This window comes from Platalea leucorodia, assembly GCF_965183815.1.
Source record: "Platalea leucorodia genome assembly, chromosome: 9".
Classification (NCBI taxonomy): Eukaryota; Metazoa; Chordata; class Aves; order Pelecaniformes; family Threskiornithidae; genus Platalea; species Platalea leucorodia.
This window is the reverse complement of record NC_138831.1, coordinates 42,743,670-42,759,973: the sequence shown is the minus strand read 5'-3', so window position 1 is coordinate 42,759,973 and position 16,304 is coordinate 42,743,670. Positions and strand designations below refer to the sequence as shown.

Here is a 16,304-nt window from a genome sequence, read left to right as displayed (position 1 = left end):
CTCATTTTGGTGGCTTGCTCCCATAAAGCAGCCAAGCAGATGGGGCGAGCGGCAGGTCGCGAAGGTTTATTATTGCAGTGGATACAATAAGGTGTTGCGGGAAGCCAGGCGGTCCTGCGGGAGAGAGGGGCTCCAGGAGCTTCACCTGTTCTCACTGGTCTTCTTCCTGACCCCACCATCCATCCCACCATCAGCTGGGGGTGGGTACCCAGGGCTTTCCAACTCCTGAGTCCTGCTGGTCGGTGGGGACCTTCGGCTTCTCCATGGAGGAGCAACCTGTGGCCAGGGATGGGCCCTGCAAGGTGGGATGGAGGGAGAAGGATGGGGAACCAGGCTTGCTATGGTGATGTTTGATGGCTATGCTGTCCTCCCTGCTCTGCCTCAGCACTGTTCTCAACGTGTAGCCCATCTAAGTCCATGCTATCTGCTCAACAGGGACCAGAGTGGCCCAGTGCCAGGCCTGGCTGGTCCCTTTTTCTCTTTTCTGGTCTCACTGCTCTTCCTGCATCTCCTTCTCTGGTCCCCTCTGGTCCCACCTCCCCCTACCTTCTCCTTCCACCAACAGAACTTTTGGCTGCCTTTATTCCCCCATCCTGGCCCCGAGGCACTCCAGGAGAAGACATCCCATGGCATGTCTACCACTTTGAGCTCTTGTCCCGGTACAGGGGTGCGTGCGGGAGGCTGGCAGGGGCCCGGGCAAAGCGTGCTGGGGGGGATTAGAGGGGAGCCGGGATGCACTCATCCTCCCCGCCGGCTCAGTCCTTCTTGAAGGCAGGGCTGTAGAGGTTGGTGTAGTAAGCCCGGCTGTACATGGCCTCGGGGCTGAAGCGGTAGGAGCCCTCGCTCACCCGCCTGTTGTAGGGGGCGAAGGCGGATTTCCGCGGGAGGGGGCACTCGGGCTCGAAGGCAGGGCTGCGGTAGAGGTTGTGCCGCAGGAAGAGGGGGTCCTCGAGCCCCAGGAAGGAGAGGGGGTGATGGCCGCGGTACAGCCGCCAGTCGCCCCTCAGCTGGGATTTGTCCTCTGCAGAGGGGGTGGCAGGCTTGGCGTCCTCCTCCTTCTGCTCCGTCTCCGGGCTGGGCTTGCTGCCGCCGGACGCATCCTCTTCCTTCGCTGACTGCCTGCGGAGCTGAGAGATGGGGTGAGCTCCCGGCTGGGCTGCACTCACTTGTCAGCTCCGCTCTCCCTCTGCGACATACCCACCCCAAAACTGGGGGATCCTCAGGACAGGCCACTTTGCCCCCAGAGGGTCCCCAGCAGAGGAAAGTGGGCAGCTGCAGCCCCTGAGCAGCTGCGGTGGAGAAATGGTCCCAGGGGAGCAGCGGGATGGGGGGAAGGAGAGGGGACACGGTCTCAGTCTGGACTTTCACCTTCCCAGGAATTTGTGGTCACACCCTGGCTTGACCATGAACCGTGTGAAGGTGCCACCACCAGCTGACTTGCCAGCTCTACAGGGGGGACTTGCTGTCACAGCTTGGGGGATGCTCAGGAGAAGGGTGGGACTGAGGTGCCCCAACAGCACCCCATATCCCTGCTCTGGTACCTCCTGGCACTGCCCGGCGCTATGGGGTGCTCATGGGAGGAGGCTGGGCAAAATGGGGTTTGCTGGAGATGGATGGGACCTGGCTGGGGACAAACTCACCGGCACGTAGCTGTACAGGGTGCCCAGCAGATGCTTGGGGGCACTGACGAGGGTCCCCCCAAGAGCATCCACCGTCTCCATAGCCTTGGACAGCCTGCGGGGGGTGAAGAGGATCAACCCCTCCGCCGCGTCCCAGGCCACGGCCGGGACCTTCTTCACGCTGGAGATGCCAGAGGCGCAGGCGGTTTGCAGGTTGTGAGCCACGCTGCCCACCAGCCCGGGGCCGTCCCCTGCCTGCCGAGAGAAACCAGCTCAGCCGCTGGCCCCGGCCCCTCCAGCCCCTCCGGGCAGGACAGGGGTGGCCCTGGGCTCCCCATCCACTCTGCAGCTCAAAGCCTGAATGCTTTCTGCTCGCTGCTTTGCAAAAGCCACCGCAGCCCTTTGCAGCAGGGTTGCTCTCTGTCCCCCCGCCGCTCCCCCCACTCCCAGGCCCCCGGGGACCCCCTGCCCTGGGCTGCGCTTCCGCTGCAGGCAGAGGCGAAGGGCAGCAACCCCGACCTGCTGCTTCCCGTCCCCGTGTCCCAGCGGAGCCGCTGCTGGGGACCGTTCCCAGCCCCGCTGGCTCACACCGACCCTCGCTGCTGGGACCATGGTGGGGGGATTTTTCGGGGGTGTTCAGTGGCTCGGTGGGTGCTCGGTGCTGACACCCCAAAGCAGCAAAGGAGTCTTGAATAGACGAGCCAGGATGATCCTGCCCAGTGCAGGGGCTGCCCTCAGCCCCCAGGCTTTGGGGAGTCAGGGAAGGGGACTGCCCTGCTGCCAACCCTCCCGTCGCCTCCTCCAAGCTGCAGTTCAGGGTTCAGCAGGGATGGGGGCCTGGTCCCCAAGGGTATGGGGGGAACATCCCCCATGCTGGCATGGTCCATGGGCAGGACGATGCTTTGGGGCGCTCCCGGCTCACTGCCCCCCTTTTCTCCATACCTCCTTGCTGTCGTTGCTGTCTTTCTTCCCCGCCTTCTCCTGCTTCTGCTCTGGCACCTTGCTCTGCCGCCGGCTCAGCCAGCCGCCTGTGGTGCTCTGCCCATCACCGTGGACCTGCGGCGCCTCGGGCGCGCTTGGCTTGGCCAGGTTGCCCTAGAAGGGGAGCAGAAAGGCACCTTCCACCCCATCCTGTTTAGCCTGAGGATTTCAGGGGGCCCTGGGGTGTGCAGGGAGCAGAGGGGTTCACTTATGCACGTGGGATGAAATCCCGAGGGCAGCTGGGAGCTCTGGGATTTTGGCACAGGCCAGGGAAGGGGTTCCCACCACAGCACTGGGTAGGAGAGGAGAAGGACCTCCTTCTCCCCAGCCTCTGGGGGAGCTTTTTGCTTGAGGGAGGATGTTATGGCAAGGCCATAAATCAACAATATACATTGGGAGCCAGCTAAAAATAACTCATCCTGCTAACATGGTACAAGGTTGTGTGTGAATGTGCCATGGGAACCCCGCTGAGCGGGGCAACCAGCAGCGCCCACCACTCTGCTCTCAGATGTGCTCCAAGGAGTCTGAAATGTCTCATCTAAAAGCAGAATCAGCCCAAAAGAGGGTGTGGGGGAGCAGGAACCTGGCGGGTGGGTTTTGGCACTCACCAGGATGGGGATCCAGGTGGCCAGCTCCTGCCCTTTGGCTTTGGCACGCTGGAGGCTGTGGGTGGTTTGCTGGTAAGCACGGTGGGAGACGGTGCTAACCAAGGCGCCAATCCGTCCCAGGGTGCTGGGAGCACTGGGAGTGCTGGGCTGCTGCTGGGAGACCTTTACTGCTGACTCACGCCTCTCTTTGTGCTTCTGATCTAAAGGCAGAAGAGCACAGGCAGAAGAGCGGTGGGGGGTTTACATCCTGGTGGGACAACCCTTCTAGGCAGCCCTGCACCAAAATCCAGGGGCTTCCTCCTGCCATGTGCACCCCATGAGCAAGGTGCCACCCCACATGCAGCCAGCCCTCCCCAGACACCCTCAGAGGGGATCTGGGCATCAGGACTACCTGCTTCTTCATCCTCCTCCGGCAGCAGGTACTCCATCAGCTTCTCCAGCCCTCCCAGGGCTGTGTCGACCCCCGCGGCTGCCATCTGGCTCACCGAGTTCCTCCTCGTGTACCTTGCTGTCGTTTCCACCGTGCTCTTGGTGGCCTCATAGCCCTCCGCTGCCAGCTCCATGATCTTATCCATGGAGTTACCAATGGTGCTTTTGGCACTTTGGAGCGGGGTGGAGATGCTGTCCTTCAGTTCGGATGCGAGCTGCAGGCGGAGAGATGGAGAACAGCCCTGCTAGTGTGCTTGGGGTGGCATGGGACAGCCAGAGGGACCCCGGGGACCCCAGCCATGGCCATGCCAGTAGACAGCCTTGAGAGGGGCACAACAGCTCTCTCCTGCCTGGGCTGCAGTTAGCTGGCAGGGATGGGACATAGGATGCTGTTGACCTATATTTGGAGCACCCCAACCATCCCCTGGGCTGCAGGAGCCCCTAGAAGAGTCCTTGCTTGGTGGTGCTGCCCTGTTTCCCCCTGAGCAGCCCATCACCATCCAGAAACAAGACCAGAGGAGATGTGCTGTGGGCTCTGCAGAGGGGCTGGGGGGTCCCAGACTGTCCTGCTTGTGACTTACCTTGTCGACGGGGTACTGGAGGGCCGGGATCTTCTCCTCCAGGTGGTCCAAGCCCCGGCATGCCAGGTTGTTAGCCACAGCGACTGCCTTGGGCAAAAGCATGGGGGTGGGTTAGTAAGAAAAGCTCCCGGGCTGTGCTAGGGGGTCTCACGTGCTAGTGCCAGCACTGTCCCACCAAGGGAGGCTCTGGTGCCTCCCCCCTGCCCTGTCCCCCCCGGTGCACGGACTCACACTGAGGCTCCAGCCTGCGCACCACGGGCTCCATGCTCCGCATGGCCAAGGCGCTGGCACCCTGCACGCCCCACTCGTAGACCTCGCACACCGAGGCCATGAGCGGGTGGGCCTCCTTGGTGCTGGTGTAGGTCCGCTGAAGGCTTTCGCAGGTCGAGCTCACCACCGGCAGCTGCAGGACCCTCTGCAGCACGTTCTCCTGCGCGTGGCAGATGGGCACTGGTTAGCCAACAGCCATTCCCTGAGGAACGCCCCATCGCCCGCACGCCGGTGGCATTTGGTGTGTTTCAGTGACCACAGAGGACCTCAGCTCTCACTGGAGGAGGAGGAGGGTATTTCTCGAACCCTGTTGAGGGTCTCCCAGCTATGTTGCGTACAGCACAGCCATGGACGAGCAGGCTGGCTGCTGCCGCTGAAGGAGCAGGGACACCACAGGCAGTGTCGGAGGGGTGATGGTCCCCACCTCCCAAGCCCGACTGTCCAGGTGCTCCCTCTGGCTTTCCACTCTGCTCTGCTGCTTCTTCCATCTGACCCAGCCTTTGCTCCTGTCCTTGGACCAGCAAAGTCCATTTTGCCTATGTGGCACCTCTGTCCTGTCACCACTGTGACAGGTAAAGTATACGGACCTCAAAAAGGAGAAGGGGAGAGGAGCAGAACTGTCCTTGATTTCACAAAGGGCTTTGGTAGGAGCCATTGAAGAAGAGGGCACCAGAGCTCTCCGAGGCAGCAAGGCACTGTGCCCCCACACCCTGCTAGCACGGGCGACATGGGATGCCAGTATAAACCAGCACAGCTGACACCTGTGCGTGCTGCCAGTGCCAGAGCACGGCTGGAGGCAGGTCCCTCAAAGCTGGGTGAGCAGGATAAACCTGCAGCTGCAACCCTCTGCTCCTGCTCTTGCCTGCCGCCCACCTGGCGAGGTGAGACAACTGAGCGAGATGCTGCGCCTCAAGGGAGGAACGGGGCAAACGTTGGCTCATCACGGCAGCCATGAGGCAAGCGCCCTTTGGGTTGCACGGGTCAGAGCAGAAGAAAAAGCTGAGCTTTCCCCTGATCACCAGTGGGTGAGAGGCTGAGTTTGGCTTCACGTCCCACTTGTGACCATGACTGGACCGTGAATATGCATGTTTGATAAAAACACTATTGTTTTGTGCTGTATTGTGCTAATTTTGGCTTGACGTGGAGCCAGCCCTCTCACAAATCCCGCAGTTCAGCAGTCCCGGGGGCTCTAGCTGCTCAGAGCAGTGCTGCATCCACCGCAGCATGTCTGCTGGAGGTTTGGGGTCCACAGTGGGGACACAGACAAAGGACAGGCACGGCTGGCAGGTATCACTGAGGGCTTGCATTGCCCAGGGTTAACTTTCTTGATTCTGAACTATTTCATTTCAAGCATGCAAAAGGTTTTATCCTTTCCCTTTGATGACGGTCTATATTATTGCAGGTAAAGATCCATATAAAGATAACAGGGACACACGTGGGACAGCATCAGATGTGACTCGTATTCATCCGGCAGAGCCGGTATGAGCTACCTTGTGCCCTTGGCACACCCCTGCCCTCCCCTCTCTCCCTCATCCTGCACCCACCTTGGCACTTCCATTCTGCACAGCCTCATTCTTCTTCGCCGTCATCGCGACGCATCCACCTGCAAAGCAAAGTTGGGAGCCGCAGACCCCGCTGCAAGGGCAGGGCTGGGCTCGGGCTCCCCTCACTCACTCCTGCACCCCCCGGGCATGGTGGGGCCGGGAGCTGGGCTGAGACACGCACCTCCCATGGGGGCAATGGATACAGCATTTCCTAACGCTTGACTTTTTACCAGTTAAGCTGTAAAACCAATGACTCCACACAGCCCTCCCCTGCTAGTGTGTCTTAACACCCAAAGATGCAAATAATAAGCTGAGAGACACCTAGTTTGGAGGAGCTACAGTACAAGGCAGGATAAAGGGCATTGGCAGAGCTGTAGAGCAAACTCAGAGCAACCAGGACACTAATAGATGTGCATGGGGGCCAGGGTGAGAGATGCAGGCTGAGAGATGTGGGGCAAGAAGGCAGAACAGGAGCAGAGAGAGGAGCTGCGGGTGGGGATGCGGCGAGCTGCCCAGCAGTGGTCAGCATCCCCCTCCCACACATCTGCCCCGCAGCTCTGCCGCTGACGATGCCAGCGCCCGTCCCTGCACAGCCCCAGCTCGATGCAGGGGGCAAAAGCACCGCAAAACACCCGTCTCCACTGCTCCTGGCTGGGTGACACCCGAAAGCACACCTCCAGCTCCCACCCCCAGCATGGACCCCCTTTTCTCAGCAGCAGATGAAATTCAGGAGATTTAGGGAGTGTGGGGGATCCCTGCTCTCACCCTTCCCTGTCCCGCTGAAGCTGTCCCCGAGCGCCCGGTGGGGACAGGCTACTCACCGAGGGGCAGCCCGTCCCCGGCAGAGCAGGAGCAGAGGGTGGTGGCTGCACCGTCCCTTCGCCCGGGTCCTCTGAGAGCGATGCACCACGGTGCCCTGGCCACTACCACCACGAGGCCCCACCTCCCAGTTGCGTGGGTTTAGGAGCTGGCGGGTTGTGGTGGAAACTGGCCAAAGAGCTCCCTGAAGTCACCGTAATTGGGAACAGATGACAGCAGAAAATCCCCTTCGTTGTCTTCCCTGCAGAGCCCAGAAGCTGCGGCACAGTTGGTATGCACCAGGGCTTAATGCCACTCCACCAAGAGAGGTGAAAAGAAGTCACCCTTGGACCTCACCACCTCAAAAGCAACAGATCATGAGCAGCCAGGGAGAAGGTGAAGAGTCAGGCAGGGTTTGTTATGGCCAATGGGGGGTTGATGAGTGCAGAGGAGATTAAAACCTTCCTGTATTTCTGTAGCCCCTGTTGTCCCATGGTGGACCAGGATCCTATCCTGTTGGGAAATACAACACAGACCAAGAACATAGTTTCTGCCCAGGAGAGTTCACTAAGCACAAGGAGCAGAGCATGGGGGACACATCCCGCACAAAATAATCTAGCTTGGCCAGGTCTTCAATTTCTAAAAGAATCCACTGAGGATTTTGGTGAGGAGGCTTTTAGCTGAGGGTCAGGGCAGACATTGCATTAGGAAAGCACTAGGCATTCAGAGTAGACAGAAATGGAGGAAAAAATCAGGTTTGAAGTGATCTCTGGAAGTCACCTCATCCAACACTTGCTCAAAGCAGGGCTACCCTCAAAGCAAGATCAGGCTGCTCAAGGTCTCATCCAGTCAAGCCTCAAAAATCTCCAAGGATAAGATTCCCATCTCTCTGGGGCTCAGCTCCAGTGCTAACCACACTCATGATAAACCATTTTTTCCCCTTGTCCAACTGGAATTTCCTCTGTTGCAATTTCTGCCTGCCACCTCTTACCTTTGCTCTGTGCACCTCTGAGCAGAGTTTGTGCTCCAGCCTGTGCTGGTACAGCATGTGCTCCATGCCCCTAAATGTCTTGCCCTTCTAATGATCCTCTGCTAGACTCTCTCCAGATCGTCAAGACCTCTCCTGTGCTGGTGGGGCCAGAACAGGACACAGCTCCCCACATGTAGCCTCACAAGTACTGCATGGAGAGGAACAACTGCTCCCCTTGACCCACCAGTGATGCTCCCGCTACTGCTGCTCTTTCGCGGCCAGCCTGCCTCACGTGGGAGGCACCCTGCCAACTCACATCATAATTAACAAATCCCTTTGCGGTATTGATTGAAAAGAAAGAAGACACCACCTGTATGAAGCTGCAATGGGTTTTGGTTATTGGTTACGGAGATCAAGGACGAGCCACACTGAAGAGACGAGGACAGCATGGTGGAAAGAGGACAAATGCAGAGGACAAAGCAATAACCCACGGGGATCAGTGCAGATGGGAGATCCAGGCAGCCTGCTGACACAAGGCTGCTGCGTGTCCCGGACCACCCGGCACAAGGCAGGGAGACCCTTGGCGCGCGGCTGGGATCCCCGTGCAGGACACGAAGGTGTGCGCCCAGTGCGCCTGCACGGCTCCCTGCTCCCGGCTGCGCTGCTCCTACGTGGGGGTGGGAGACTCCCCAGGGACGGGGGAAAGCCACCCCCTTTCCTCCCAAAGAGCCTGGAGTTTCCTTCCAGCCCGGGGCTCTGCGAAGCTCTCAGGCCTGCCTTGCTAGCTGGGTATGCAGGCACATGAACGTCCTGGGCTGCCTCCAGCTCGGTGGCGGCGCGAGCCACTGCTCTCCAGACAGCCGGACAAAGGGCAGCAGCCTGCTCAAAAGTTTGCTCTCTTGGCACTGACACATTTTCCAGCCCTGCTGGCCTTGCTAAAAGCGCAGGGGGCATGCCAACCTTCTCTCTGCCTTGGCTGGAGTTGGGATCAACAGAGAACACAGCCTTTGCCCTACCAACGCCTGTGCTCATCCCCTTCCCTTCCTCCGGGGCAGAGGCTGTGCCAGCCCCCGGCTCTGCAGTGCCAAGGTACCACCGCCTCCACCCCCCGCCACGCCACCCCACACCAGAAATACGTTCTGAGTTTCTGCAGGCAACATTGAGAGCTCACCGGATCAGCTGGGTGCAGGCAAGCAGAGTTTTACACCCTTGCCTCCGCAGTCTGCTCCACAGCCATAAATATACCACGATGAGGGGATGAGCCAGATCCCCAAAGACCTGCAAGGCATCTTTACACTTAGGTCTGGGAGGGGGCTGGAGAGGTAACTAATTTATTTCCATGCCCTATGGCAGGATCAGCACCCCCTAAACCACTGCTGGCAGATGTCTGCCCAGTTTCTTTTTAAGGACTGCCTTCCTGGGCAATCCATTTAGTCTTTTATTTTACTTACAGTTCAAAAAAAGTCACCTGTGTGACTTAATTCTCCTTTGCTGCAATATAAAGATATTACCTCCTGGATGGATTTAGAGACCAATTTATTGCCTTCCTCTTGGCAGTCAACCTTAAAAGGTTGACTTAAAAGGTTCAAGGGCACTTGAAGACTTCTCACACCCTCCCGCAGTCACCTTTCCTTCTGTAGAACCGGTTCATTTGGTCCCTCCCCGGAGATGTTGGTTTTCAGACTTTCGATCATTCTTGCTGCTCACCTGGGAATCCCAAATGGCTCACGCATTTCTTGAAATATCATGCCAAGCATGGTCTTAACATTAGGAAGGCTTGTCTGTAAGCAGAGTAGAAGATACACTTTGCACATCTCGCACAGATCACTCTCCTGTTAACGCTTTCCATTATGAAATGTGTATGAGACCAGTAATTCAGGAGGAGAGTCTTGCTAAAACATTGCTGAATGCAATGCTTTATACATTGTTCAGTAAGTGACATTTTGGAGCTTCCAAGTTCACAAAACTCTTCCTGCAGGGGATAGGAGCTAACAGTAAGCTCGGTTTGAATGGTTATCCCAGCTCCGTCCCTCCCTGTCTCAGCTGGAGATGTTACCCTTCCCTCCCTGCCCTGCACAGGCATTTGTTGTTAAACAGCCGCAGCGATTTGTCCTAGGACACTAAGACCCGTCCAAATGAAAGGTTGTTTATAAGATACTAAAATGCAGGTGCACCCGTTCCTTTCACCGTAGCTGTGCCTACGCTGGGCAGAAGGCTCCAGCTCTCTCCGCTGGTACTCAAGGGCAACTCAAAACATCATTTTGCTTCAGAGCACGTCATATGCAGTTTTACCAGGTACTCCCATGTTTACTTCTTCATGTTTTTGCAGCTGAAATGGGGATTGTCAATGAGTCTGACGCATCTGGCTGCCACCCTGCTACTGCGAAAGGACAGCTCTGTAACCCAAGAGCAAATACAGGCAATGTCTCTTTAATAGTATCATCCTTCATAAAATTCAGAGATGGGAGGCAGGATTCCTCCTTCAGCATCTCTTTTCCCCACGCTCTAAGTCACACACAGACACGGTGTCACACTCATCTCAGTTTATTGCTTGTGTTCAAACAGCTGTCCTAATTCCAACTGCTGTATTAGAAACAGATACAAAAAAAACAGGCACTAAGAGGATTTTCGTCATTTGATCGTGATTCTATGGCTTCAGTCACATTACCTTAAAGTACATTAAATTGCTAGCCTCCGGCTGGGGAGCAGCAAGCAAGCATTAGTGCTTAATGCCCAGTAAAGAGAGTTACTCCTGTATGCTCCAACCCCTGTCGTGTAGAATGGGACAGGTAAGGCTGAGACAGGCTGACAATTCACTGCCCCATCTCCCAGGTTAAGTCTGTACTTGCTAATCCACGCCAGTCCCTACAGGAGAAACATCAAAGCCTGGCTCACAGCTTCGCACAGTGTTTGTCGCAGAAGGGAAAAAAGCACCCTTCCCCCTCGGCAGGGCACAGGGAGGAGCAGCAGGCTAGGGGCCACACCGCTCCGCCCATGTCCCTTTACCTGCGAACTACAAGGGAAAAAGAGAAATCAGTTTGCAAACCAGTAAAAGTAGTATTTTGTATCCAAGAACTCCCCTGAGAGGAATTTAAAACACATTGTTTTTGCAAGAAGAAGAAATTCTGTAGACAAAGGGTGGCCAAACCTCTGCTGCCAGATCACCAAGACTCCTCTTCCTTCCTTACAGGGATTGCTACACACAGGGATAAGGATGAAATCTGACCAAGGGAGGGATGGGCCCCGCATTGCCAGGAGCTCAAAGGCAAATGGAGTAAAGACACAAAAAAATTCCATTGTTAAAAAGGAGAGGAAGCCCTTGAAAACAACATATCCCATACATAATGCTCCATTATCGTCTGAACTGCCAGTGCGCTCTACTTTTAATGGTATTCATGAAAAGAAGACCTGCTGCAGGCCACATTTGGTCTTCAAGCACACTTAATTATCCTGCCCAGCAACCTCTTTTTTCAAACACTTCATTGGCAGGCTAACACTTCAGAATCAAACTGGAAGTAATTCCAAGCCTGACCACAATGACTGAGGTAAACTGGGGCACTGCCTTAACCATGCCTACGCAATCCCACAGCCTTCTCCTTTTAATAAAGGAAACCAGCACCTTTTAATTTTTGTTTTCAGACAGCATCGGAAATAATAAGAGAGTACCTTGGTCCAGGTTATAGTCGTCTCTGCTCACATCTCCTGACAGATTAAACAAGGAGGCCTTTCACCAGAAAGTAGCAGAACACACAGGCCTAACTCTGATGAAGAAAAATCATAATTTTATCTCCTATAGAATGTGCAAATTTTCCTCAGATGGTGTCAGAACTGGTAATCTGCTAAGTCAGGAACAACAAAGACTGCATGCCATGTAACTGTTAGACAGATGGACACAGCATTTCTCCTTTAACCTAGATTACACTGCCAGGCAGTCATTCCCAGCAAGATGAAGTGATGAGCAATAATGCAGTTGGAGGGCAAACATAAGGCATTTTCAAATGGTAGAACCCATTCAACCAGTGAGGGAACACACAAGAAATCTTGTGGTCATCAGAGGGAAGGAGAGGGAGGACCAGATAGGAAAATCTAAACCATGAATGCTCAAATCCAGTAATAAGCTTTTCTTCTCACAGGGGATTCTGATATTATCACAACCAACTCCATTCCCTTCCCTCTGGGAGCTTACACAACTAGAAACACACCCTTGCAGTTTTTCTGACTCAACGAGCTCTGAGACAGGCTTCTCTCCTTAACTGCAGGTTCCAAAGCTCCTTATTATACTGGAATTTTTCACGTAAAATTAAAACAGCAAAACAAGCTCCTTATCACAATATGATTAATGGAAAATTGTCGCACTTGGAATCACAGGGGTTTGGGAGTTAAGGGGCATGTGTAATGGGAAATCCAGTGCTTGTGAGTGGTTCCAGCCAGATTCACAGCTTCGGAAACCCAGTTCTCTACAAATCACAGCATCATCAGCACTCAGACAAGCTTCTCCCACACGCTGTCCTTCACCAAAACCCTCAGCCATGGCCTGCTGCAAAAGTCAGACTTGGTGGCCAATGGTCCTTGGCTCACGTTATTGAAGGAAAAGAAGAAAGTGCCGATTTCTTGGGACACAAGTTGGCACTCACTAGACTACAGATCCAGTGTCACCAGGGCACGTTACACAGAGATCATGGGAAGGTCAGATCGTACCACGCTTCAGTTACCACCACACTGCATTGAAACCTGCCTACAGATAACAGGATCCATCAGAACACTCGTACTTGGCTTCAGGCCACTTGAACCGCAGCTCTGAACTTGCCTGACCCCACTATAGAAAATCTGACTGCAGGGACCTTTGATTGGTGAATTCCAGCTTTCCAGTGTAAACACGATCAGTTATGAGTCATATACCTATTACAGTTGTCTATGCAGCTATTTCACCACCCTGTATTAAAACATAGTAACATCAGTATTTCCTTATCTAGCAGCCATGTTCCAAGTCCTGTTTCTGTTTGTGAAATATTACTCTGCTTTCTCCCATCTCCACTCCATCAGGGAGCGCGTCATGGCACCAAACTCATCCTCAAAGACACAGGGAAGGAAAAAGGGTAAAATTCACTTATTCAGAGAACAAAATTAATCTTGAGGTTACTGTGAGACATGTTCTTTTTGAAAGTGCCATCTGGAGGATAAAAACCAGAGGATCAAAGCTGTTGGCTCACTGCATACTATGCAACTCCTTTTACATCACTGTTGCAGTTTCAGATGTGGGCTTGCTAATGTGAGGATCCCCACCAGGGAGGAGAGAATGCCGCAGAAACCAATCACTCCTGCGTTGGTCTTGTAGATCCCTAGCGTATCCAAAGGACCTGAGAGATCACAGAGATTTTTCACCAAGTCCAGCAGCAAAGGAGGATGTCTTTTCAGTATTTGAAAGAGCCGAAGGAAAAAACCATGCAAATCATCACATTTCTCACAGTTTAGTTCCTGATTGTGTGCTTCCCAGAAGGAATTCCGCTTTGTCTTTTTTTCCTGTACAGCTTGTTCCAGCCTCCAGGAGATCTCGTACCAGTCCCTGGCTAGATTCATCAGGAGTGAAAAGTAGTAACACTTGGTAGCCCAATTCCGCCACTTTGGCTTATCGACATCAGGTTGGAGCCCAACGCTCTTCAACCACAGGACTGCATCGCAGATGAAGTAGAGGGCACGGGTCAGGTTGGAGGCTGTAAGGCAGAAGCGAGGAACCACATCTGGCAGCTGTGTAGTTCTCCTGGCGGCTACCAAGGCGTGTACCATGTTGCCCAGTCTGAACACTGCAAGAAACCCCACAAAGGTTAGCGTGGCACGGCCTTTACCGCAGAGACACAGCCCTACGCAGGACAACTTGGCATGTCACTGTCCGTATGTACTTTTAAAAAACTTAGTGGGCTTTGGGCATTTGTATGCTTAAGCATTTTCTTCTCACACCGTGAGATGGTAGTATTAGTGAGGAAAGGGGTGTAAACGTCTCAGTTCTGTCCTGCACCAGCCCAGGACCTACACACAAATTTTGTCAATAGCCAGGACTCGCAGCCTTCTCCTGCCGCTCTTCTCAGCGCCTGGGTGCCCTCTGGACCAATATCACCCACGGCTCTGAACGAGCCAGTGTCAGCAAAAAAGTGGCACAAACAGAGCCTCCAATTTCAGCTGTACGCTGCACTGGATTTCACCTAACTCTGTGGGCAGGAGATGTTACTGCACTAACCCCGTGGCAAGCACGAGCTGCATCTTCCCTGAGCTGTGAAAGCTGGTGATTCACGTGCCGAGCACACCGAGACCCAAGTCCCTCCTCAGCCATGAATTTGTCAGAGGTACACGTAGTTCCCTGCAAACAGGAACAGTGTATTCCATTTCCAGCTAGAATATATGCCAAACCTGGTTTCATCCGCTGCACAGTTTAGGTTTCACCCCGCAAATATTAACGCTGTATTATGCAAAATACTTTTCACAACCTGCTGGACTGTCACAGTGACAGATGTTGGCAGCACCCAAGCTTAGTGGAACTGCACGAGTCCTGAATTTAGGCTTGACGTCTATTAGAGATTTGTTTAGCAGAAGCAAGAGAATTACGGCTATGCTGATAAACCAGCTGGCCTCTCTGCTAGAAATTATCATACTCTGGAGCTAACTGGAATAATAAAACAAATCCATGGTAACACATTAAATTAGAATATTTGCCTCACATATTGGAGTTTTTCCAGGATTGAGCAATTGCTAAGTAGGTGTAAGATCAACCTGGAAGCAAGCAATACAACCACAGCAACAGCGTAACCATAATGGATGCAACTGTGACACAGAATGAAGCCATGCATGTGGTTAGACTATGAGAAAAGTATGGAAGGGTATATGATTTAGTAGAGTATAAATGCTAAAGAAAATTAATATGCGGAGTAGGATATAAAAAGCCATATTGAAGGATGGTACTTCCGAGGCGATTGTATTGGGATGTTGATCTTTAATGTTAGGCCGTCTCAACCCATTAGCTGGACGGACTAACGAGAGCGCAGTAAGCCAGCCTTGCATCGTAACTCAATGGTCTCTCCTTGACCAGAGATGACAACTCGATCTCCACAGCAACAGCTGACTGTTAACTTATTTCTCTAGTTCTCCCAGCGATAATTCAGACTGCTGAATCGGAGAGGAGGCCGAGCAAGTAATAAATGTCTGTTTGGCCCTATGTAGCCTGGCAAGCCCAGGCAGAGATAAGGCCTAGTGACAATTTTGTGAATACACTAAAAGAGGTTTTGTGGCTCAAGGTAAGTTAACCACAGAAGACGCGAGGCCAGGAGCTGCTTTGCTGGAAGGAGCAAGCGAAGAAGGACGTATCCCTCCAGACACCAGGTACTTACTTTTCCGGCCAGAGCTCATGCTAGATTCCAACTGCTTGAGTTTCATTACCAGCTTCTCTTTATCAGCCTTATGCTCTATTAAATAGCTAAGCAACATGCATGTGTACTGAATGGTTCTGGAATGGAAAAAACGAGGAAAACGGGACACAGGTGAAACACGGACACTCGGCAGGAACGAGGGCAGCGTTCATCTCCCGGCTTAAGGTCACCCCCCCGGCAGCGCCAGGGCCGGTCACGGCCCGGGGAAGGGGCAGCGGCGCAGGCGGGGCGGCGGGCAGGCAGGGCGGGGAGCAGCACGGCACCGGGGGGGCCGCGGCGGCTCTCCCGCCGGAGACGGGGGGCCCTGAGGCGGCTGGGGCCTGCTGAGGGCCCCATCGCCCGGCGGGGCAGCGGGGCTGCTCCGCCCCACGGCGCCGCCGGGCCCACGGGAGTCCCCCGAAGAGCCGCCACGGGGAGGCCGCCTGGCCCCGCCGCCGGCTCCGCACTCACCGGAAGAGCCGGTCGCGGCCCTGGCTGCGGTTGGTGAACTCCACGAAGCCCTCCATGGCGGCGGCGGAGCGGCGGGAGCCGCGGGAGGTGTGCGGGGCCGCGGCCGCTCCGCCCCGCTCCGCCCGGGCCCCGCCCCGCCGGCGGAACCCTCCGCTCCGGTGCGCGTTCCCGGCCGGGCCGCGCCGCGCCGCGCCGTTACCACGGCGACCATCAACAGCGGGGCGGGTGTCCCTGCTAAAGGCTTCCCCCGGCCGCGGCTCCCCGGTAGCCGCGGTTGCGGCGGCTCGGCTCGGAGAGCCCGGAGGGGCCCGGGGCCCGGCCTCCGAGGTTACGCCGCTGTGTTAGGCCGAGGTTAGGCAGCTGTGTGGGGTGACGGCGGCGGAGGTGGGCCCGCCGTGAGCCCGGCTTTGACGTGGGCGGCCCCGGCCCCGGCCCCGGCCCCGGCCCCGAGGGGACGCTCAGAAAGCACCCGATGGCTCGGAAATGAAGTTTGTAACTTCCAGTGAAATCACCTGCTTTCCTAATTAATTGCTGGGATTTTACCCAGGCCAAATAAGTCTTTTAAGGAAGAACAAGCTAATATTTTTGAATGCTTTGTAACAATTCTTATACAAACTCATGCCAAAGCTTTTGCACTCC

At 55.0% G+C, this 16,304-nt stretch overlaps 2 protein-coding genes across 2 annotated transcripts; both read right to left on the bottom strand.

Moving 5' to 3' along the window:
• Positions 1-57: 57 nt before the first annotated feature.
• On the bottom strand, positions 58-6,899 carry PLIN1 (perilipin 1). Its single transcript, XM_082322815.1, has 9 exons — positions 6,854-6,899; positions 6,033-6,091; positions 4,450-4,648; positions 4,219-4,301; positions 3,600-3,852; positions 3,209-3,408; positions 2,562-2,714; positions 1,641-1,874; positions 58-1,127 (listed from the first exon to the last, which is right to left on the bottom strand). The coding sequence occupies exons 2-9, from the start codon at positions 6,075-6,077 to the stop codon at positions 756-758; spliced, it is 1,539 nt and encodes a 512-aa protein (XP_082178941.1). The 5' UTR covers positions 6,078-6,091; positions 6,854-6,899; the 3' UTR covers positions 58-755.
• Positions 6,900-10,386: 3,487 nt separating this feature from the next.
• On the bottom strand, positions 10,387-15,783 carry PEX11A (peroxisomal biogenesis factor 11 alpha). The gene is made up of 3 exons (XM_082321662.1): positions 15,666-15,783; positions 15,177-15,292; positions 10,387-13,601 (listed from the first exon to the last, which is right to left on the bottom strand). The coding sequence occupies exons 1-3, from the start codon at positions 15,719-15,721 to the stop codon at positions 13,036-13,038; spliced, it is 738 nt and encodes a 245-aa protein (XP_082177788.1). The 5' UTR covers positions 15,722-15,783; the 3' UTR covers positions 10,387-13,035.
• Positions 15,784-16,304: the final 521 nt, after the last annotated feature.